Source organism: Panthera leo, chromosome A2, assembly GCF_018350215.1.
Source record: "Panthera leo isolate Ple1 chromosome A2, P.leo_Ple1_pat1.1, whole genome shotgun sequence".
Classification (NCBI taxonomy): domain Eukaryota; kingdom Metazoa; phylum Chordata; class Mammalia; order Carnivora; family Felidae; genus Panthera; species Panthera leo.
This window is the reverse complement of record NC_056680.1, coordinates 155,951,424-155,976,586: the sequence shown is the minus strand read 5'-3', so window position 1 is coordinate 155,976,586 and position 25,163 is coordinate 155,951,424. Positions and strand designations below refer to the sequence as shown.

At 46.0% G+C, this 25,163-nt stretch overlaps 1 protein-coding gene across 1 annotated transcript; it reads left to right on the top strand.

Annotated features, from left to right (window-relative positions):
• The first annotated feature begins 8,145 nt into the window (after nt 1-8,145).
• LOC122212932 (olfactory receptor 10AC1-like) lies at nt 8,146-24,470 on the top strand. Its single transcript, XM_042926929.1, has 2 exons — nt 8,146-9,094; nt 23,976-24,470. The coding sequence occupies exons 1-2, from the start codon at nt 8,146-8,148 to the stop codon at nt 24,143-24,145; spliced, it is 1,119 nt and encodes a 372-aa protein (XP_042782863.1). The 3' UTR covers nt 24,146-24,470.
• Nucleotides 24,471-25,163: the final 693 nt, after the last annotated feature.

Genomic DNA, 25,163 nt, shown 5'->3' with positions numbered 1-25,163 from the left:
TGCCATGACGAGAGGGGAGCGAGGCACGCTCCCGGGAAAGCTCTGGGTACCGACGGGACAGACAGTACTCTGGGCACGTAGGCCACGTGAGACGGGAAGAGGGGTTTCCCTTGGACAGCCGGAGTCACTTTATGTGTGCCAAGCCCCCGCTAGGTGTCCCAGCCTGGAGGAGGGATTTGTAGTGAGTGGGTTAACAGATTCCGGGACGCTCTTGTTCTTGCACTCCCTGTGGGAGGGACTAGTATGCTCCTCTCTTCCGTCGCCCCCACGTCTCCAGGGATATAAAGCCAAGCCCAGGTTCCAGCACCGACCAGTCACAGCTAATCAGAAACTCCTGTGGAAACCTTTCTGGGCTCCTCTTCCAGCCTCTCCACCTCTTCTCCTCCTTCCAAGTCCTCCTCCTGGCTTCCACAACTGCGCCCTGCAGCTCCAGAGCCTCCTGCTTTTCACGGTACCCGTGATCTCTTTAACCTCCAGTCCCCACGTGCTGTCTCCTCTCCCCTCCGTCTCCAAGTCTCCTGAGCCCAGGTGAGGAGAAGGCCGGCATCTACAAGGTAGGTGGGCAGAAGAAGAGAAGGAAACACCAAGAGTAGAGCGTGGAGGGGTGCTTGGCTGGCTCAGTTGCTGGAGCATGTGACTCTTGATCTCAGGGTTGTAAGTTCCAGCCCCATGTTGGGTATAGAGATCATGTAAAGATAAAATCTTAAAAAAAAAAAAAAAAAAAAAAAAAAGAGTAGAGCATGGACATAAAGAAATCAGAACACTTCCCAGCTAAGTTTGCCCAAACGAGAGACCACATGTGAGAGAAGCACCTCTTCCCATACCACCACCCTCCTTAGTCAGCTCCAGTGCCCACATCAGTCAATCATGGGGCACAGGATGTTCCAACCACTCTAACTGCGGATCCCTTCAATCTTGGGTGCACTCAAGTGGGGTCAGGTGTGAGGAACATCAGGCAGCTACAGATGCCAGGACTTTTACATTCTGCTTCCACTTTTATCATATGATGTTACCCAAATGCATTTCCTTTGCCTCAGCTATCCCATCTAAAAACGGGAGAGTCTTGTCTCCTCAAGCGAACAGAGGTTCTCGGGGCAAGAGGCATCCAACAGTATGTTGTTTCCATAGAGTAACAGGAAAGAATAAAATCGAGGAAGATAATTTACTTTCTTAGAGGCAGAATAGAGAGCATTGAAGAAGAGAGTATCTGCTAATCATGATTTGGCTCCACAGGACACACAGAAACTCCCTGTCATGGAATTGTCAGCGGCTCTATTTATTTCCCACTTCCTGGCCAGAGCACTAAATCCCCAGGCGTTGGACCACACCAACCACAGGGACCCCTCCTTGAAGAGCCCACCCCTGGCCTGGCCAAATCCTGTGCCTTCCATCCCACTTCATCTAATCTTTGTTGCTATTCTCGGCAACCACTGGAGACTATTCTGGAAACTGGGAGGCAAGCAGTAGGGTAGTGAGGAGAATGTCCCACTGGAAAGAGCTCCTGAAGCCAAAATTATGCGGACAACTCTCAGAGGTGAAGGGTTTTCTGAGGGGCCTACGGCTTTCTGAAGCAGTGTTCTGAAAATATTAACAGGGTTCTCTCCCAGAATGCGGCTGGCCCAGGAGATCAACATTTTTTCCTCTCACCACTTTATGTTTTCTTATTTTGGGGGTTCTTCTTTTCTTTTCTTCACTTTTTTAATGAATCATGAAACCGTCCTGGCAAAACTGAGGTTGCCTTGACCTCCTCATCCAAACAGCTGTCTTGCCCTGTCACTAAGTTCTAGCTCTCCAGCCATGACCAACAAGAACCAATGGCACATTTCACAGGGAGGGTTTTCTGGGTTTTTGAGGGAGTCCTCTTGCTACTTTGTAGCAAAAGATGCAGTTTAGAAATTAGAAGTTATTTTTAAACCTATCAAAACTGAATTCATGGAAAGTGGTAGTTAATTTAAAAAATAACAAATTTTGAAAACAAACTAGTTTCCCTCTAGAGCACAGCTGCAATATTTTTTTCCCAAAAGATTAGGTGACTGGTCCTCAGGCCTAGAAGACTTTTCAAATGGTAACGGTACAATGACGGTGCATTTACGTGTGGTAACGTTGACCTTCACAGTGCCAAAGCTGGGACAGTCTCCTCACCAGGCAATTTTAATGTTGAACATGAAAGTGCTCGTTTCTGAAGCTCAGCCTTCTTCCTCTGGCAGAAGCCTGGGTCAGAGATTGACTTTAAATGGGTGCTTCGTTCAAGCGAGTCTCTTTCAAAGCATCAAAGGCAGAGAGCTGGCTCGAAAACCAGTGGGACTCCTATATTTGTATGGTTCAGAGCTCCTCTCCAGATGAAAATGAAAGAAGGCAGGAAGCTGAAATGATATTTTGCTCAAAGCCCTAATCCCACAATTGACTTGGAGGGGGAAAAAAGAACCAACAGTGGCAACTATTCAGGGAACTCTAAACACAGATGCACACGTCGTCGTGACTGAATCCTCAGGCAACTTTGAGGAGAAAATGTTGGCCAAAATGCAAAACCCGAGGTAACACTTGAGTCGGAGCTAGAAAAGTGAAAGACTGTCCATGGAGCCATCATTTTGAGAAGAGCTCCAGAGCAGACGCAGAAAATAGCAAAGGCATCTCATTTTTATAACATGTAGAATAACTAATCACATAAGCGGAGAAAGGCAAGAATGTTTGTACAGGGAAAATATGCCCTAGTAAATCTACTTAAATGCTTTTAGGGGATAAAGATGCCGACAAGAAACCAACAGAGGATTTCTTTTATTTAGACTTTCAAAAGCCTCTGACAAGATATCTTACCAAATTTAGTCATCAAGGACACAGCAGATGTTCTGCCATGGATAAGGAACTGGTCACAAGACACAGGTACTGCTGTGAGAGAGAGGCTCGTACCCCAGGGGTCGAGGCTGAGATTACAAACGGTTGCAAAAGGAAGCACACAGTGAAATCTCTACATCCGGAGATGATATTTAGCTCCTCTGAGAAATGAAATTACCAAACCAATGAGGACAATAACACTGAAAGATGTAAGTTTGTGTGACAGAACAAGAAGATGGTAAATGCACTTTAATTCAAGGGATTTTATTCCAGAAAACAAATCTAAACTTAAAATACATAACAGTGGAAGTACATGTAAATGCATGAGTTCCAAGTCAGCTCTCACAAACCAAGGAAAAGGCTGATGCCATAGGAAAAGGACTCGTTACAATAATTATAGCTGTCAGCTGTGCGCAGACAGAGCCCAAAGGCTGACATACTGTAGAAGTTAGTTTGCAGTGTGACACAATTAATAACTACCTCTGGCTGTCCACTCTGTGCCTGGCACTGTGTTGTGAGCTTCTTTGGCAGTGTATGCATTTCTCACCAAACCCTATGAGTTAGAACCCTTACCTCCATTGAGATGTAAAAAGACTGAGGATCAGGGAGACTGACGCAATGTGGCTGGTGAGTGGTTGCAGCAGATTTTAAATCTACAGATGTGTTTTTCCACAGCCCGTACAGTTTTACAAAAACAACTGGAAACCTAACAGGAAAAAAAAGTAGAAAGATGGAGGGTAAAGATGATGATGATGATAGATTGATATGTAGGTAGACAGACTTATCTACATCGATGTCTACTTATCTCCCCATGAGTTTCCTAAATCCAGAATACTATGTACGCCCTGCTTCTTGGACCCCAGAAAGACGGAAAAGGCAAGAAGTTAGAAAGCACCCGAAAGGACACAATCAAGAAGGGAGGAGGGTGCCTGGTGGAAAGACGAGTTTCGGGAGGAAAGACGCGCTAAGCTCCTCAATCGTGAAGAAAAGCAGAAAGATGAGAATGCTTTACAATCTTTTTGTGCCCCTGGTTCTGTGCTGGTATCTCAGGGAAGCTTCACCAAGCCCCTCCTTTGTTATCCCTATCTGGCAGTGCGGAGGCAAGGCTTTGGAAGTGTTAAGTAACTTGTCCCCACCCCAAATCAAACTCAGCAAATACCAAAGCAAAAATTTACACTGAGGAGACTCTTTCTACTTCACAGAGGATTTTAAAAAGGAAAAAAAAATCCTTTTTTTTTTTTTAATTTTTTGAATGTATAGTATTTATTTTTCCTAAAAGGGAAGCACTGGAAGAAAAGAGATTCCAGAACAATTTGTATAAACTCCTAGACCAGAGGCTCATGACAGATTATTAAATCAAGTTAGGGAAACTCAGGCATATTTATAATCTTCTAAATTTAATTCCCTGGGAGACGATGATCTGATTTTTCTTTTCTTTTAAATGTTAATTTTGAGAGAGAGAGAGAGAGAGAGCGCGAGAGAGAGCGAGAGAGAGCACAAACAGGAGAGAGGCAGAGAGAGGGAGAAAGAGAATCCCAAGCAGGCTCCACGCTGTGAGTGCAGAGCCCAACACGGGCTCAGTCCCACAAACCGTGAGATTATGACCTGAGCCAAAACCAAGACTGGGAGGCTTAACCAACTGAGCCCCCCAGGTGCCCCTGACAATGATCTGATTTTTCTGTGACTTCTCATGTGGTGCTTTTGTAAACAATCATACTAAATCAGCACGCTCGGGGCTACTCTGGAAAACAATTCTGGCAGAAATAGAGCCATCAAGCAGGAGTTGTGAGACCTGGACTCTGACCCAGCTCTGCTGCCAACGGATGGCAATAAAGCCCCTCGCTCGTCATGTGGCCTCTCTGGGCCTCACCTGCTACAACGTGAGGATCTGGACCTTGACCCCTGAGCTCCATTCCAGTTCAAGATGCTATGGAATCCTCACAACCCCGAGGGGCCTGACTGGTCTGCCTCTCAAATCTCTCACTGTACAGCCTCTCTTTAAAAGTGCTTTAACTGGGGGCGCCTGGGTGGCTCAGCCAGTTAAGTGCCTGACTTCGGCACAGGTCATGATCTCAGGGTTCATGAGTTTGAGCCCTGCATCAGGCTCTGCACTGATAGTGTGGAGCCTGCTTGGGATTCTCTCTCTCTCTCTCTCTCTCTCTCTCTCTCTCTCTGTCCCCACCCCACTTGTACACTCTCTCTTAAAATAAATAAATAGACTTTTTAAAAAAGTGCTTTAACTACCTACTAACATGACCTTTTTTTGGTAAGTTTATTTATTTTGAGAAAGAGAGAGTGCAAGTTCGAAAGGGGCAGAAAAAGAGAGGAGAGAGAGAGAGAATCCCAAGCAGACTCCACACTGCCAGCACAGAGCCCAACGTGGGGCTCCGACCCACGAACCGTGAGATCATGACTTGAGCCAAAATCAAGAGTGGGACGCCCAACTGCCTGAGCCACCCAGGCACTCCTAAAATGGCTTTTAAAAACATCATTATTACAGATAATTTTAACTGTCCTGCATAGCAAATATCAAATCTGAGATCTGCAGCCCCAGCCCAGAGAGGCTTCCAGCCACATCCAGATGTCCTGGGCCACCAGCCAGCCATTACTCTGTGGGTGCTCCATGGAGCCTCACACAATTAGGAAAGCAGATCTGCCAGAAGAATAACAATAGCAGCGATGAATGTCAAAGCTAAGGAGAAATTATGTTTAGATTTGCGATCTTAGGTTATCTGTATTCCTGCTCACATCTACATGTCCTCAAGAGAAATGTCAGGAGAAATTGCCTAAGAGAGTGTAGGTAATTTCTGAGCAAGGGAAAGGTGGGAGATGTGGGGAAAGGGGTAGGGTGTGTCTTATGAGAGGATTTTCTAGGAGAGGTATAAATAAGGAAGAGTGTGTACTGGATAAGACCATGAACTACCAGAGATCAGGCTGCCTCAGTATAACACCTGCCTTTAAGCTCTAACCAGCTACGTGACATTTAGTTCCTTTAGGTATCTCTCAGTTTCCTCATTTGTCAGATGGGTACACTAAGTGTCCACCTACCTCGTTACGGGTATACTAAGAGTCACTAGGATTAAGTGAATTAAATGTGTCAAGTCCTTCTGAGCACTGGCCTACCAGTCCCTTAACTGCATTCATTCTTGTTGATGTTATGAACCACCTGGAAGGGAGACTATCCGCCCTTCTGCCCCTGGGGAGAAAGGTGGCTCAGGCAGGCCTTGCCAACGAGGGTGCAGCTGGATTTTGAATCAAACCGCTGAAGTTTTGAAAGTGTGTCCTCCCCTCCCCCTCCCAGACAGAAGACATTTCGAATACACATTCCTAGAGTTTATGACAAGTCGTCCTGAATACGCTAAGCAAAGTAGAATATTCCTCAGTCTACGTTTGATTGAATCGACCTACCTGGCTTGCTTTCCACAGCTTTGTGTGTAAAACATAATGTACCTTGAGCTTGTGGTTACTGGTGCCCCCCGACCAACTACCTTGTCATTTCTATGCAGTGTGGACATGAAGGAAAGAGCACCGGATTGTTGCTGTCTCTCTGCCCCCCACCCCGTGCTTCTCTAAGAAGATGAAAAGACAGAAGTAGAGAAAGGGCAAGCCGAGGCAGAGTGAAGACGGCCGTCGTGGGTATTTCCACAGTTTCACGCTGCCTGAGCCTCCAGGACAGCCAAGCTCCTCCCTCCCGTGCCCACTTACGGCTCCAACACCGGGCAAGGGAGAGGCACTCCTCACAGGTTTGTTAAACTGGCTGAACAGAACGAATACTGGCCAAAACAAACAAACAAACAAACACAAAAAACAAATGTGAGGGCTCTAAAAGAGATGGGAAGTGACCCCCCCTCTCTCCAACCCCCCACCCCCACACCATAGGATCCTCCTCCGTAAGACCCCAATTGCGGTTTGAAGGTGCTCCACTCAGATGATAGGAAATAGCACAGAGTGATAAATATAAACCCTCAGAATTCTCCTTTCTAAAAAGAGCATTAGGTAACAGAAATCAAGCTCTTCCCACTCCTTCCAGCTCTTCCGATGATTTACCTCCTGCCCTTGACCGGGCTTTATTGCTACTGCATTCTATGGTATAACAGCACAAATTCCACTTCCAACATTGGTTATTAACGGTGACTCAGAGGCACTAAGAGGAAATAATTGTTGAGCTTACAATTAGAGTTAATAAAAAAGAGATAAGGAAATAAAAAGAGATGTCATTAATAACTACTGGAAAATCAAACACCCTCCTCCAGTTTGCCTCCAAGTCCCTATCACCTTATGTTCCCCACTGCAGAGGTCTGCAGCAATTGCAGCCAACCTACAGGCTATCAATGTTTTCCAAATGTTGCCTGCAAATGAGTCATGGGTGACTCTGGGAAAGAAATTGTGTTCAGTCGGCAAATTTGGAATGTACTGCTAACTCTGAAAGGCGAGTTAGAACAGATACACATCACTTTTTCTCATGTTGACAGAGTATTAATAAAAATGTTAGGGACGTTTTGTTCCTGATGCACCCAGAGAGGCCTTCTAACCAACCACCCCTGCTGCCTAAACATCTGCCTCAGCACCTGGCACAGACCTGGGTCTCTGTTTAAGGCTAAATCAATATGAACTGGCCAACTGATCCCAGTGACCCGTATGGGGTCATGGGAAGTTCTGGATTCAGCCTCAGGAATGCAGATTCTCTTCCTAGCTTTCTGTGAGTAGTTAAGCCTCCCCCACACACACACCCAGCCAGCTTTATTTTCCTTTTTAAAATTATGAGGTTGTAGGAGATGATCACTAAGGTCTTCATCTGCATTTTGTTTTTGTGATTCTGTGACACATCACAGAAAGCAATTCAAAGCGATAGTGCAGGGCAGGGAGGAGGAAACGGAAGCAGGGCATAAAGACACAATTCTTGCCTTGAGGAGCTAAGGCAGAGGACAGCATAACACTCCTGCCTACAGACAGGACCCACCAAACAATGCCTAGGGTCTGAAGGCAGGGAATCATTTGCAGGTGGAGGTCAGGGGTGATAGGTTGCAAGCAAAGGGCCTAAAATTAAGGCTTCTTTGGAAAAAGCATGTTGAGAAAGCAGCCTTGGGAATTCTAGTCCAGGAGACAAAACTACACAAGTTAATAAAACGTCCATCACGGGGAGGTGGGGCTGGAAATGCATCCAGACACTCTACCCCCTCTCTGCAGCCCCTACCCCCTCCCACCTCTAAATTCCATCCAGCCCTTCCTCAAGCGGCAGGGTGGAGGGACTATACTCGCAAGCTCCCCCTTTCCCCATTTCTTTCCTACAGGTGCCTCTGGGCAAGCCAGTGCATGGACAGCCCCAGCAATGCCACCATGCCCTGTGGCTTTCTCCTTCAGGGCTTCTCTGAGTTCCCGCACCTAAGGCCGGTGCTCTTCTTGTTGCTGCTAGCCGTGCACCTGGCCACCCTGGGCGGGAACCTGCTCATCCTGGTGGCCGTGGCCTCAGTGCCCAGCCCACCACCCATGCTGCTCTTCCTGTGCCAGCTGTCAGCCATCGAGCTCTGTTACACTCTGGTGGTGGTGCCCCGCTCCCTGGCTGACCTGGCCACGCCAGGCCTTGGCGGGGGCAGCCCCATCTCCTTCCTGGGCTGTGCAGTTCAGATGCAGATGTTCGTGGCGCTGGGTGGGGCCGAGTGCTTCCTGCTGGCCACCATGGCCTATGACCGTTACGTGGCCATCTGCCACCCGCTGCGCTACACCACAGTGGTGACCCCAGGGCTGTGCGCAAGGCTGGCCCTGGCCTGCTGTCTCGGGGGACTGGCAGTGTCCGTGGGGCTCACAGTGGCAATCTTTCACCTGCCTTTCTGCGGCTCCCGCCTACTGGTGCATTTCTTCTGCGACATCACGGCACTGCTGGACCTGGCTTGCACACGGAGCTACGCCGACGAGCTTCCCCTGCTGGGCACCTGCCTCGTGCTGCTGCTGCTGCCCTCGCTGCTCATCCTGTCCTCCTACGGAGCCATCGCCGCCACCCTGCATCGCCTGCACTCCCCCAGGGGCCGGTACAAGGCTGCCTCCACCTGCGCCTCGCACCTGGCCGTCACTTTCCTGCACTATGGCTGTGCCACCTTCATGTATGTGCGGCCCAAGGCCAGCTACTCCCCACGGCGGGACCGCACGCTGGCACTCATCTACACCAACATCACGCCGCTGCTGTACCCGCTCATCTACAGCCTGCGCAACCGTGAGATCACCACCGCCATCCGCCGGGTGCTGGGACAGGGGCGGCAGGGACAAGGTCTGTGCGAGCCCTGAAAGCAGGCAGGGACCAGGCCAGAGAGGGCAGCTCCGTTCCCTAAAGCTAACTCTGTCAGGAGGTGTCTGTGTCAGCAACACCACGAGGGGGGCCTCGAGGACTGGATTCAGGAAAGGGAACCTGGAAAAGCGTCCACACAAGAAGGATCTCCTTGTGGGGCAGGTGCCCCATTCTCCACCCCTCCGTTGAGCAGTGGCCAAAGACAGCATGGTAGAGATCCCCAGGCCTGCAGATAGTGGCCCCATCAGTCCTTGCTAGTTCCCCCCGTGCACTGGGGCCTGTGCAAGGTGATGGGCTCACATGACGAAGAAGGCACAACTCATGGCCGCAGGGGCTCACAGATGGAGTGGGAGGAAAATGTGAGCGGTGAAGGGGCGATGGATAAGGTGGCTCCTGAGAAGGAGTTTCTGTGCTAGACTTTTTGAGAGGAGAGGAGAGTCAGGGGAAACTTCCTGGAAGACAAAGATGGCTAAATGGAGAACTATAGGTTGACTAGAGGTCAATCAGGAGAAGAGGAGGGTGAAGAAGGTCCAGCAGCAATGATTCAACAGGGGCTGGGTATTTGGGGAAGGACCTTGTAAAGAGCAGAAGGATTTGAACTCATGGGGTGACATGATGACCTACTGTTCCTGTGTGGTCACTGTGGCCATAGTGTAGAGAAGGATCTAGGGACATGGAGGTCTGTCTGGGGAGCTGTTGCCCTATTCCAGGAGAAAGGTGAAGGGGTTTGGACCAGAGGACTGACACAGGGTATTAGGGGCATGGAGTCAAGAGACAGGCAGGAGGTGGAAACTATAGAACCTTGACTGGATATGGAGGCGTGAGAAAAAGGGGAGTTAAGGAGCATCTCTAATCTGGGTCATTGGGTGGACGGTGGCTCCATTTGCTGGAAACGAGAAAACAGGAGCAAGCTGGGAGGGTGGTGATGGGTGTTGAATCTGTGCTGGTGCTGAATCTGTGTAGCTGAAATGCTGCCCTGGACCAACCAGTGCAGATGCTGACTGAGGCAAATATGGTTGTCCAGAGTGCAGAGCCAAGAGGAGGGGAGCTCTGGATTTATAGATGGCCACCGAGACCATGGGGTGGGTGCTACCCCTCATTAACAAAAAGCTAACAATTGCTCCCCATGTGATGAGATTAAGGGTGATTTTTATTTCCTAATGGTGTACCTTCCAAATTTCTCCTAATCATTCTCAATGGATGTTACTTTTATACAGAAACAAGCATTACTTAAGAACACTTTGGGGGCCTGCTCAGTGAGTCATAAAGACTTGTTACCCCCCATCCCTGAGATGAAAGCCTGAGCCCACTTGCCTAAACACTGTCTCCTCACCAACAGCCCAGGAATGAAGAGGAACTAGAGTGAGCTCTGTGGGGGCCGATCCAGCATATACCTGTGTGGTACGAGGGTAGGAATGCACCAAGGAACTTTAGTCCACCAGAAACTTGGAGGGAATATTGCTGTCAAAGACACAGCAAGGAGACATTGAAAGGAAGAATTACTAATCCACAATGTCATGTAAAACTGACAGAGAACATAAAATCCCTGGATGTGACTTTCTCAACAATGTTACATTAGTATATCCTGGTGTGTTAAAGGGACAAACTGGCACAAAACCTTAAGTACAGATGCCAGGCTACACTAAGAAAATCCCAGAAGTTATTCGTTCATCTGTATGTGCAATAAACAGCTGTTTATTGAGTGATGGTTCCATGCCAACAGCTAGACAGGATTCAACTGTAATCAAAATGGCACAGTATTTCTAGCACCTCAATCCAAATTATTGAAGGAATGAAGACAAAGCCCATGTGCAATTTGAAATCTACCAGGGCACTCGGGAAAATAAATAGGCATTGCATTATCATGTGACAGGTACTATGATGGGGAAAATACAGGACACTGTGCTAACAATTAGCCTAGACTTGGGATGGTAGGAGCATTAGTAAAAGCTTATGAAGAAGTGATGTGTAGGACCTCAGTGCAAGCAGGAATAGCAGAGCCAGATAAAGACAGTTGGGAAAGGAGCATCCAGGCAGAGGGAACAGCATGTGCAAACACCCCAAGTCCAAAGAACACTCCAGGAACTTGTTGATGGGACTAGATCTAATTGGTGTGGCTGAGGGGTGCATACTTCCAGTATTAAGAGATTATGCTACAGGTACAAACAAATAGGGACCAGAGCACAGAAGTGGTACAAGCAACATTAAAGAGTTTGGACTTGACCCTAAAGAAGAAAGAGGAGACAAAAGAAGGGTGGGGACAAGGAGAAGGAAAAGAAGGAAAAGCCACTGAAGATGTTCAGGCAGAGGAGTGATAGGATCCAATATAAACACTGACTATGACGTGAAGAAGGAACTAGAGAAGGACATGACAAAAAGGACCTTTACAAGGAAGCTCATGTAGAAATATAGGCTGGAGATAATGTTGGCCCATTTAGGCAAGTGGTAATGGAAATGGAGAGAAGTGGACAGGCTGGAGAACTATTTAGAAGGCAGAGATAATAGAACTTAGTGCAGACTGAACAGGGATAAAAGAGAAAGAGGTATCAGATAGACATGGGCTATCTAGAAAAGATGACGGTCCGGGCTCCCTGAGATGGAGGGCACAGGAAGAGTAACCAGTCTGAGGGCAGGACAAGGTGGAGGTGGTGAGTTCAGTACGGAGAAAGTTGATATGAGGTATGGATCTGTATAGTGGGCAGTTGGGTATAAGTCAGGAGAATCTGGGCTCAAGAAACATGTTTAGAAATCACCAGTTCATCAGTGGCAACTGACATGGCTGCGAAGCTCAGAGTAAGAGACAGAGGAGGAACAGAGCAGCTCCAAAACAAGATCATGAGGAACACCAACACTGAAGGATCAACTGTCTAAGCATGACATAAAGCACACAATTTGTTAATTAGATGTAAAGCAGCTTTACTTGTGGACACTAGCTTAAGCAAAGTGAAAAAAGACAAACTTCCATATCTAACGTATGGAAGGGGCCCATCTCATTAATACATAATGATTTCGGCTCAGATCACGATCTCACAGTTCACGAGATCAAGGCCCGTGTCGGGCTCTGTGCTGACAGTACAGAGCTTGCTTGGGATTCTCTTTCACCCTCTCTCTGCCTCTGCTAGTATGTGTGTGCACACTCTCTCCTCCCCCTCTCCTTCTCTCTCTCTGCCCCTGCCATGTGCGCTCTCTCTCCCTTTCAAAATAAATTAAAAAAAAGAAAGAAGCAGCGGTTTTATCTGACACATATGGAACCATCTCATACATGTTGGTGAGTGAAACAGCAAGGTGCAGGGCAGTATACAGTACAGCCATCCGTGACTCTGGCCTTTTTACTTGTGGTTTCCACTCCCGTGCTCTCCCCATGAATCCTCACAGGCTGGCTCCTCATCACTCAGATGCTGTCCGGACTCATACATTCACTCCTTGCAGAGGCCTTCACTGACCACCCTATGTAATATTGCCATGCTGCCTGCCATTACATGATCATGCTTTAGTTTCTAATCATCTCTTATTATTTGAAATTATCTTTTTTAATGTTTTATTTACCTGCCCCTCCGAACAGAATATAAACTCTATGAAAATTATCTGCTCACCACAGTGTTTACCCTGTTCCTAAACAGTGTGTGGCATGAGTAGGTGCTCAGTAAATTGCTAAATGGAAGAGTGAATAAGTCAATATTATGGTCTGTCAGCATTTATATATTAAAACACATGGAATGTGTGTATGTATGTATTATGTGCCTGTATATGTCCTATACATTTTACACACACACACACACACACACACACCAACACACATCTGTAACCAAATTAAAAGTCTGAGGAACTGGAGCACAGGGTGGAACAGATCTTTACTTTTCACTGAATACCCTCCTTGCATACATACATGTGTTACTTATTCAGTAAATGCTTTCAAACTAAAAATAAAGGCTAGGCATCGGAGGAGGAATGCAGAGAGAATTTTTTTTTTAAAAAGAGCAATCAGAAAAGTAGAAGAAAATCCAATATAGCAGGGCGCCACGGAAGCCAAGGAAAGAGAATTTCAAGGATGGAGTAGTTAGCAGTGCCAGGTGATACTACTGTTTCTAGAAATAACATGGTATTGGAGCCAGAGATAATTTTAGGGATGTCTAATCCAGCCCAAAGAGCACAAAATTCACCTGTACAAACCTCAGCAAAAGCCTCAGCATGTGCAAAGTCTTGGCAGACAAACAGCAAAGCCCACAACTACAAATGCCATGTGCCCAGAGATCATGCAATGGCTGCCAGGCCCCAGCCAACACTGAAAAACTATAGAGAACCAACTCAAATCATGCACAATCACTTGGTAGAGCAGGAAGTAACCTTGGATTTCATTTCTTTTTTTAAATTTTTGTAATGTTTATGTATTTTTGAGAGAGAGGGACAGAGAGAGGGAGAGGGAGGGAATAAGTGGGGGAGGGGCAGACAGAGAATCCAAAGCAGGCTCCAGACTCTGTCAGCCCAGAGCCTGACACGGGGCTCAAATTCACAAACGGCGAGATCATGACCTGAGCTGAAGTCAGACGCTTAACCAACTGAGCCACCCAGGTGCCCCTGGATTTCATTTTATTTTATTTTTTATTTTTAAATAAAAATATTTAGTAATAATTAAATTTATTAAATTTATTAATACTTATTAATGATAATTAAATGTATTATAAATAAATTAATTAAATAATTTATTTATTTTCTGAGAGAATGAGAGAGACAGAGCACAAGCAGGGGAGAGGCAGAGAGAGAGAGAGAGAGACAGACAGACAGACAGAGACAGAGACACATAATCCAAAGCAGCCTCCAGGCTTTGTGCTGTCAGCCCAGAACCCCAATGCAAGGCTTGATCTCACCAACCATGAGATCATGACCTGAGCTAAAGTCAGACATTTAACCAACTGAGCCACCCAGGTGCCCCTGGATTTCATTGTAAATGCTGAAATCCTTAACACTTTCAAGATCTGTACCCTGGATTTGTTTTAATCCCATATGGTAAGGTAACAGACACAGAGACAACTGCCCTTGACAAAAGAGCTTCTTAGTTACTGGGGCAGTTGCGAGACAGAGAGAGAGAGGAGAAAGCCTGGCCCTGAGCCTTTATTGTGATTTCTGTGGGAAGGAATGGGCGAGGCAAAGTAGGAAAGCTTGAGTTCGTTTAGGATTGGATCGTTTGACTGATTTTAGGGGGTTCTGGACTATCACAGACTATCTCTAGCTGTCTGAGTTAGCTGACTTGGCCCTGGGGTGACAGGGTGGGTAGCCTGGTGGTTTGACACATGAAGAGTTAGATGAAGGAGGTGGTTGGGGATATGGGCTTTGGGCTGGTCCATTTGCACAGGAAAGGCACACTCACAAGGAAGCCGGTTTGCTATCTCTAGGAATTAGCTATCTCTGGGAAGAGCAGCCTATCCTCAGCCAGCAAGGCCCCAAGACATCAAAACATCATAAAGTACAGAAAATAATAAACATGACTGATACAAGCACGGACTCTACCTTCAACAAATACAAAAAGACTGAGACCATAACGTGCATATTTTCAGACCACAATGCTATGAAACTCCAAATCAACCACAAGAAAAAATTTGGAAAGACAACAAATACTTGGAGACTAAAGAACATCCTACTAAAGAGTGAATGGGTTAACCAAGAAATTAAAGGGGAAATTAAAAAGTCCACGAAGCCAATGAAAATGATAACACGACAGTCCAAAACCTCTGGGATGCAGCAAAGGCGGTCATAAGAGGGAAGCAGCAATCCAGGCCTTCCTAAAGGAGGAGGAACGGTCTCAGATACACAACCTAACCTTACACCTTAAAGAGCTAGATACAAACACGGGCTCTAAAGATGATTCCCAGGACAGCGTGTGTCACTTCTCAAATACAGACCTGTGAGCACTTGCAAGTGCTGACGGCGACCCCACAGCTCTTCACATTCGGGCCACTGCGACTTCCTCATCAGAGCCAGACTCGGCCAGAAATTATCCTCTGTCCACAATACCTCCATTTCAGTGGGTCCCTCACTCGGCTGAAAAATGGAATCGCTTGAAGACCTTTAAAAATACCGATGTCTGGACCAAAATTCTAGAGATTCTGACTGAACTGGTCTTGGTGAAGGTGGAGAACTGGAATTTTTAAAAGCCATCCCTTAGGTAATTCTGAGGTGCAACAAAGGTTGAGAACCTCCGCCCTCAGCATCAGATGTTGCCCTCGTCCCACTTAAATGTAATCCTGATTGAGTTCCAGGTCCATTTCACCCACTCCTCAGATAGCTCACACGTTTTTTCCTGCTACTCTCTGCCATGGCTTGAACTCGAGCATACAAACATCTTTAAGATAGGCAAGTTCCCATTTCTCTGATAGCACATGGTCTTTTCCTTGAAGAGGCAAGTTTCAAGTGGGGAGGAGGTGGCTAGATTACTGAGGATCACAGTTCCCAGTCAGTGATAATTCCCCAAGCTAGGTAGATATGGGACAAGCACGTTACAAGGGCAGAGGGGAGGGAACCAGAACATGGTCATCAAGGCCGGATAAACGTCAACTAAACATGGAAGATGCTTATTTATCTTTGATGAAATTCCTCTGTCCAGGAGACCAGTTCCCACACCCAATCAATCTAAGTCCCACTTACAGAAGTAATATTTGTGGAGCTCTTTGGGGAGTACAAGTCTTCAAGAAATTTGAGATGTAGGTAACAGTTCAGCCTTCCTATTAATGACTTAAATCTTTACGTAGAGCTTCTGACGTTCCAGTCTTACATGCTAGAGAGCTAAGATGTCTATGATCCTCCTGACAATGGGCAAATGTACCTTCTTCACATTATAACGAGAGGAAAAGGACTCCTAACCATACAATCCTCCTTAATCCATCTGGTGTCCACATCCCCTGCAGGGTCTGCTTCCTCCTCTGGCTGCACCTGGTGTGTTGGTCTTAAGGCCGTACCACAAAGGTCCACGTTGTCTCCAAACTTCAGTTGTTCCCTAAAGGAGTCACTGCCCTTGTGGGAAACAACAGAGTGAATTTAATCCATTCTGCCATTATAATTAAAACACACATCCACAAAGAGAGAAGTAAAGTCCTTCAACTGAATGGTCCTGGAGCATGGCAGCTATAGAACCAAGGTGGGCCTTCTGGGAGAAAAGTGGCAATGCTGTGATCATTACTGGGGTATTGAGCCAGGCTACCTAGGTCTGAATCCTGGCCCCTTGAATTCCTAACTGTGACCTTGGATAAGTTACTCTCCAGACCTGGACCTGTGAGTCTTCACTGGATAATCTGGAGTTGATATTAGTACCTGTCTCTCATTATCTGATGTAATAATTAAAGCTAATAGAGTAAATGTGCTACAACAGTGTCTGGCATTAAAGCATCGTTAAGGATTTCAAGGGAAAATTAAGGCATTTAGTGTGATTTTTAGGAAGGTTTGCTCTCTGACATGTGAGGTAGCCCTCCCTCCCTCAATCTATTACACTCCACAGTGAAATCAATCACCCGTCAGGGCACTGGGATTTATGGTTCATGTGGAGGATGCAATCCTTAGAGAAGGAAGTCTAAGGAGGTTCAGCTACAATGTGGTTATGTTTGCAAAATATGGGCTTATTTCAGCTTTGTCTGATGTCACTCAACCTGAAAATCATTCATCATTGATAAAATGTTTTCCTACATGATAAAAGCTTCAGCAGAAGAAATTTACTCTTAAGTTTTTTAAAAACTACTTGATTATAATATTCCTGGAAATTTATATTTTCAGGAGGTATATGCTGGAACTTGTATTTTCCTAAAAGAACATTATAAGCATTACAAGCAGATACTTCTCTAACCAAAAATTGTCACTATATCAACCCTCTACATGGCCAGAAATGAACCATAAATTAAAAGTACTATAAACTTTTTAAATAAAGTGGTGAAATAAATACTTAAGGTCTTATAAAATGGGGAAAAATGGTCCCTATTTTTTTATTTTTAATTTTTATTTTTTTAAAGTTTTTTGGGTTTTTAAAATTTTTTTTAATGTTTGTTTAGTTTGAGAGAGAGAGACAGAGACAGAGCATGATTGGGGGAGGGGCAGAGAGAGAGGGAGACACAGAATCCGAAGCAGGTTCCAGGCTCCAAGCCTGACGCCAGGCTCAAGCTCACGAAGTGTGAGGTCATGACCTGAGCTGAAGTCAGATGCTCAACTGACTGAGCCACCCAGCTGCCCCTTATTTTTTAATTTTGAGAGAGAGAGAGAGAGAGAGAGAGAGAGAGCATGCATGAACGGGGCAAAGAGGCAGAGGGAGAGAGAGAGAAAATCTCAAGCAGGATCCACGCTCAGCTCAGAACCTGAAGCCTGATGCGGGATCCTGGGATGGATCATAACCTGAGTTGAAATCAGGAGTAGGACACTCAACTGACTGAGCCACTCAGGCATCCCAAACAGTCCCTATTCTGAATGCAAGGCTCCCAACCATAAAAGGTACATATAGAAATAAAAAAAAAAAAAAGACAAAAGCATAACCTTGTATGATATCCTTGATTTTTAAAAATAGTATGATAGCTTTAATAAGCATTTTGTTATTTTTTCGTAGAACTTTAGAGTCAATACTTAGACAATCTAGTTATCTTAAAATTGCTTTTCAAGGGTGCTTCAAATAGATATCTGCTTTTTCTCTAAATGAGTATCTCTTTCATAAGCAGAAGCCTTCAAAATAATTCCACTGATCCTACTGCTACCTCAAATTGGTAGTGTAGGATTTTAAATGTGTTTCATGGTGGTGGTGTAAATAATGATTATAGCAGTGCTCCCACTAGATTCTTTAAAAGAGCCAACCTATATCCATCCATAGATGGATGGATAAAAAAGATGGGATAGATATAGATATATAGATTTAATGGAACGTTACTCAACCATAAAAAAAGAATGGGGAAAAAAAGGCGATCTTGCCATTTGAGACAACATGGGTGAACCTAGAATTATTATGCTAAGTGAAATAAGTCAGAGAAAGACAAATGCCATGTGATTTCACTTATAAGTGGAATCTAACAACAACAACAAAAAGAACAAACAAAAAAGCAGAAACAGACCCATAAATATAGAGAATAAACTGATGATTGCCAGAGGGGCAGAGGTGGGTGAGTGGGCAAAAATGGATGAAGGGGAGTGGGAGAGACAGCCTTCCAGTTATGGAATGAGGAAGTCATGGGGCTGAAAAGTACAACACGGGGAATGTAGTCAGTGGCACTGTATGGTGACCGATGGTGGCTACACTTGTCACGAGCACAACATAATATACAGAGTTGTGGAATCACACATTGTCCACCTGAAACTATGTAACACTCTGTGTCAACCAAACTTCAGTTTAAAAAGAAAAGAATAGGGGTGTCTGGGTGGCTCAGTTGGTTAAGCGCCCAACTCTTGGTTTGGCTCGGGTCAAGATCTTGCGATTCATGGGTCTGAGCCCCAAGTTGGGCTCTGCGCTGGTGGTGCACAGACTGCTTGGGATTCTCTCTGCCCCTCGCTCTCAAAATAAACAAATAAACTTTAAAAATATATAAATAACTAAATAAAAAGAAAAAAATTGACTTTGCCTAGGTGGTTGGATTTAGCCACTAATAAATGTTTTGAAGCAAACAAACAAAGAGCCAATCTAATATAAACTGGAGTCAGACCCCTTGGAGTCAGACCAAGAAATACTTGACATTAGCAAAACTTATCTAGCCCAACTCAGCTTCAGCTTTCTCCTTCCTCAAATGAGATAGTGCTCGTGAAATTCCTGGAAAGTAATTAAAAACACAAATGTAAGGTTTTTCCTTTTTTAGCATAAGAAAAAGTGGAAGCCCCATCTGGCAACATCAGAGCAGGAAAGTCACAGGACTTTCTTACGGCAGCTGAGCGATTTCTTTGGATTTTTTCCCCCACTGGACTTGGAGACAGATGGAGAGAGGGAAGAAGTCCCCAAGGCAGCTTCCAGGAAAGCACCCTTGCAGCTGCACCTCTTCTTTAGGACACCGGCAGTAGGTTCACTGTTCACAGGAGCAGAGGCAAGATGACAAGGGGTTCTTGTTGTCTCTGTGGACAGCTTCTGGACCTGTATTTGCTCATTCCCAGCCCCTATACTCACTGTCCTTCCTGACCTCCCTGCTGGCCTCAGCGTCCCCATGCCCACCTCACCAGCTGGAAGAAGCCTTCTCGAGCTGGCATCTAGCCTCTGGGTCAGCCCCAGCTGCCGTCCACAGCTCCATGGGCCAGGAGCTCTGAAGCTTTCTGCACTTAACGCAGAGCTGGGGGAGCAACTCCAACCACGGAAGCTTCTAAAAAGTTACTTTCGAAACATCTCTCACAAAATCCCAAGGGCGGCATAAAACACTTTGGTTGTGATGCAGAACTGTTGGAACAGCTTGTATTTTGCAAAAGGGAAAATGAGAAAAAATTGAGTTTACAAGGCTCAACAGGATGAAAGTCAATGTGTGAGGGGAAAAATTTAGTTGCTATTTGTAGCACTGGTTTGACTAGCACCTTTCTTCTAAAGGTGTTGGCAGTATTCAAACACAAAAAAACTTTGGTTTTGTTTGTTTGTTTGTTTGTTTTTGTCTGTGGGTTCACCATAGACTAGGCGCTGTGCTCAGTGCTGTACATGGACCATCTCATTTAATCCTGAGAGCCTAACAATCATGTGACATCTGCCAGGTCCCAGCCAACACTGAAAAATGTGAAAACCAACTCAAATCATGTTTAATCACCTGCTGGAGTGGAAAGAACATAGGCTTTCATTTTATCATTCTCCCCATTTGACATATGAAGAAACTGAGGCAACAGACTTTAACTCGCCCAATGTCATAAATGCACAGGAGGGGAGCCAAGATTCAGACACAGGCATTCAGAGTTCTGAACGTGCACTCTTAGCCACCAGGCGCTGGCGCCTCAGCTGGGCCATGGTCTGCTAAGTAGATAAAACACCTCTGGCTACAGAGTCCATCTGGACTGAAACAGGTTTGAAAATCCTGGGAAAAGGTCATGGCCAAGACGAGATTCCAGGCTTCAGATCACCAGATCTCAAGTCTATCATGTTCTGGAAATTAAGAAGAACTGGCTCATTGAACATCCTGAATTCTCAAGATATTAGCTGAAACAAACTTTATTCCTTCTGACCCCCATACTCTCAAACCTGCACTGTGGAGATTCCCCCACCCCTGGACTAAATCTATAACATGGAGCATAAATGCCCTGGTTCCTCCTGGAAAATACAAAGGTTTCCAGTCACTTCCAGTCCCCAAAACATTATCATTTCAGTATTAAAAGTAACCAGTCCAGGGGCTCCTGGGTGGCTCAGTTGGTTGAGAGTCCGACTCTCTATTTCAGCTCAGGTCATGATCTTGGGGTTTGGGATTGAGTTCTATGTCAGGCTCTGTGCTCACAGCACATTCTCTCCCCTCCCCCATCTCTCTTTCCCTCTCCTTCTACCCCTCCCCTGTGCTTGAGTGTGCTCTCTCTAACAAATAAAAATAAAAATAAAAATAGGGGCGCCTGGATGGCTCAGTCGGTTGAGCGTCCGACTTCGGCTCAAGTCATGATCTCATGGTTCGTGAGTTCCAGCCCCGTGTCAGCTGTGCTGACAGCTCAGAGCCGGAACCTTCTTCGATTCTGTGCCTCCCTCTCTCTCTGCCCCTCCCCTGCTCACGCTCTGTCTCTCTCTCTCTCTCTCTCAAAAATAAAAATAAACATTAAAAAAATTTTTAATAAAAATAAAAGTATTTTTTTAAGTAGCCAGTCCAATGTAAAATAAAACTGCGAACCTCATTCCAAGTCAACACTTTTCCCCTTAACTCAGAAGTCTATGTTAGGAAGGTGGGCTTCTTCACTCTTCTCTGGGCTTCTTCCTCACCTCTGTCCCCGGCCTAACCTCCACTAGACCACTCCTGACTTTTCCTGGGTCGGAGCAGGGGATGACACAGGTAGGGGGCAGAAATGTCTTTGCTGACCAGCAACGGTGCCGTTTGAGAGCAGATTCCCAAAGCTGGCTGCAACTGAGAAGCACTTCACAGTTTCCTTGGAGATTCTCCAGCCGGGCTCACTGCAGCTCCCTTGATGTAGACAAAGCTTCTGCTCCTCCCGGCAACCAACCCCCTCCCCCTCCCCCACCCCTCCACCGACCAACTGCATACAGTTTCCTCAACCTCTGGGTATCCGCCGTTGAGGTCCCTCAACCTCTGGGTATCTTGAGGGTCTACCCCTCTGTTAGGGTCACATTTCCCCTCCAAGTACTCTCTTGGGAAAGAGTCAAACTGACACTGGCCAGCTCGCTTCCATGGAGCTCACCTCTGGTCAACAAGAAACACTTGAGCGTCTCTGCTGTACCTTCAGAAGAAATTCCACTTACTGCCCCGTAGCCCTCTTCCCTCTCTCCTCTGCCTTCTCCAGCTTCTCTAGCCGCCTTTCCTCTTGCCAGTCTGTAGCTTCCCAAACTCAAAGGGTACAAACTGACTGGTCAAAGACGATGAATGGCTTCAGGTGGAGGGAACCCCCCCCCCCCGCCATCCCTTACACATGGAGGTGAGGGACGACAAACACTCATTACCAGCTCTCTCCAAAAAAATTCTTTTCTCCGATCTCTTCTCCCTCCTCTTCAATTTCAACCCCTTCATACTGGGCTGGGGGGTGGGACAAGAACCACCAATTGATTTTAGAAACTCTCTTTGAAAACTCTGCAAAGTAAGCAAGCCCTTCACCTTGGAAGGTATGGACGTGAAGCACTGATCTGATTGTTCTCACACAAAGACAAAACTGAGATGGAGTCCATTTTACTGGCATTTTATCCAAGCTGCAGAGCCTTTGGAGAAACAGGCAGGGATGATTAGGGATGAAGATCCCCTGGTCTTCAAAAGTAGCTATCATGGTGTAAAATGGCCCCGGGACCTGGACCATCAGTAAGCCCTTGGGTGTTGTGTCTTGTGTCCAGAACCAACCCAGCTCAGGGCCAAGGGAAGCAAGAAGCTCAGCACAGACAGGCCCACACGCCACCCTCACCACATGGGAGGCCCCTCTAAACCGAGCAGGCGAGAGGCATCCCTCGTCATGGAACTCAAAGCTGCCATCAGAATCACCTATTCTGAGGAAAGCTGAGTTTCTCATTTGTACTATCTATTGGGAGAGTGGATGATCAGAATATTCTAAAAACAAGAGTCCACAGTCTGAGAGATAGGAATGGAGAGGAAGAAGTTTAGAGGCAAGAAGGCAAGGCAAGGTATGGAGAACAAGGCAGAAACATTATTAATTGTGAATGAATGCCAGGGGAACCTGGGGATGGAGAGGGAGGGAAGAGATTAGAATCTGCCTAAGTTTCCCATTGCTGCTGTAATAAATTACCACAAATTTGCTGGTTTACAGCAACGCAAATTGATTCTCACAATTCTGGATGTCAGAAGTCCAAAATCAATTTTACTGGGCTCAGGTCGAGGTGTTGGGAGGGCTTATTCCTTCTAGAGGCTTCAGAAGGGAACCCTTCTTCTTGCCTTTTTTAGCTTTTAGTGGCTACCTGCATTCCTTGTCTTGTGACTTTCCTCACATCACCGCAAATTCTTGCTTCTATCAACACATCCTTTTCTGCTTCGGAAAGATCTTCCTGCCTCCCCCCATGCTAGTGTCAACGTTGGGCACACCTGGGACCATCCAAGATAATCTCTCCATCTCCCAATTCTTAACTTAATCATATCCACAAAGTCCCTTCTACCATAGAAGGTAAAATTCATATTCTCCAGGGATTAGGATGTGGATATAAGTGGGGGCCATTATTTAGCTTGCCACAGGATCCAAAATTAGTTAGGGCAAAACTGAGGCAAATGTTTAGGCATGGAAGTGAGCCAGAAGACTCCAGAGGGAAACAAAAAGCAAGTCAGCTTCCTTGTACAAAGGCCAGGAAGCAACTATATCTAAGAGTAGCAGGAAACACGCAGTCAGAACCCTTTTCTCTGTTCTTGTTGATATTAATAGACATTGTTTCTGCTTAATTGGGAAATGGGAAAGACCCTGAAGCAGAAAGATACTGCTTCCCCTTCTGCTAATCTCTCTGTAGAGAATTCCAGAATGTCAGAGCATCAGGAAACCTCCACATTCTTTCATCTGCAACCATGTCATTTCAGAAAGGGAGGAATGGTGGAGGAGGCATGGTCTAGTGAAAAGAGCCTAAGATTTGACATCAGGCATGTATTGATTTTCATCTCCACTGATTTTTTACCAACTGTCCAGCTCTGGCCAAATCTGTGCCTACCTGAATGTGACATATTAATGTTTCCCTCCCTCATTCCCTAGGACATGGCAATACCCAGGCCCACTTAGGGCCAACCGCACACCAGGCTAGGGGAACTGAGAAGGACCGCTCCAGAAAAATCAAACAGGCTCCTTTAGCAAAATATTTCACATACCTTAGGTTTAGTGCCCACAATCTGATTGTCACACTGCTGCTTAGTCCTGCAGTCAGACCTGTCGTGGCTAATTCCTCCACCCCCTGGACCCATACGGTCCATAGCCCTACTCAGTTGTATCCTTGGAGGAGCAGAATGCAACAGACTGACTGGCAACCCAGGCCAAAGGCCAAGAAGAAGAAACTGAATGCTAGATCAGGGCTGGGATGCATATAGAGCACAGTGACTAAAAGAGCCCACGGTGAGAGAAGCTGGGAGAATTTCCTCAATGGAAAGTCATGGAGTTGAAAATAAAGGTCTAACTGGTCCACTGGGGGCAGGTGTGATCAGCTGAACAGAGAAAGGAAGAGATACCTGACTCCCTATGAAAGATGGGCACTATGTGAAAAATAGCATAAGAGAATACTTCGGGAGGATTAGACTAATATAGTGTTATCTTTATTAATTCCAAATGACAGATTGTTCAAGGTGGCCCAGAAACTCCAAGAAGGTCAAGGGACCGCAGAGCAGCAGTGGAAGAGCCCCTACGATGCAGCATGTACGCCCCACCTTTCTGCGTGCCTGGTGCAGAACCAGACTACCTGCCAAGGGAGGATCAGCTTTTTGGAGAAAAGGGACCACAAAGTAAACTTCCTAAGTCAGGACCCCAAAAGGAACCAGTCAGTTCTTGGAGATGGGGTGTGTGTGTGCGTGTGTGTATGTGTGTGTTTGGGGTGATCACATCAGAAAACCCCGAAGCAGGAGCATTTCAACAAAAGGACTGCCACTGAGTCCTGACAATGCCAAGGCAACAAGCAGTCCATGAGTCCCTCAGCCACAGACTTCAACAGCGGATGCCGCGGGCAAGGTCTAGACTCTCAAAGAAAGGCCATGTACATATGCGCAGATGAGAGTAGCTACCCGACCGCAGAGACCAGCACCAGAACCAGCATGAGACAGGAGTGAGTCTACAGCCTCCACCCCAAGCCCCGCCGTGTCTCCCCTGGTACCAGGTTTCCTCTTATACACAGAGGTCACCTCCAGAAAAGGAGAGAAAGAAATAAACCATTCTGATCAAAGGGAGAATTCTGAACTAATTAAGTATTTACTTGGAAAGATTATTTTAAGTCAAAAGAGACTGTTTACGCTGTAGGAAACTAATATTTTTTTAAAGGTTACTTTAATGTTTACGTATTTTTGAGAGAAAGGGAGACACAGAATCTGAAGCAGGCTCCAGGCTCCGAGCTGTCAGCACAGAGCCCAACGTGGGGCTCAAACTCATGAACCACGAGATCATGACCTGAGCCAAAGTCAGATGCTCAACCACCTGAGCCACCCAGATGCCCCGGAAAATAAGATATTTTTAATTGGCATGTTATATTGTTTGCTTTCCCCCCACCTTCCATACTACCCACCAGGATACAGACTTAGGAAGATCATTACTGAAAACAAGGAAGCTACATTCTCACTGAACGAACACACCCATGAACAATGTGTTTAAATTTGTTACTCTATCAGACAGGCAAGTTGATCTTGAAGTAAAGATTGTTCTGGACTCCATGTGTGTGCCAGCAATCTATTAGGAGAAGACTTCTTTTCTAAAAAAAAGGCTGTACTGTACCTGTCCAATATCAACACATAATAAGGAAATTACACAAATTTTCAAG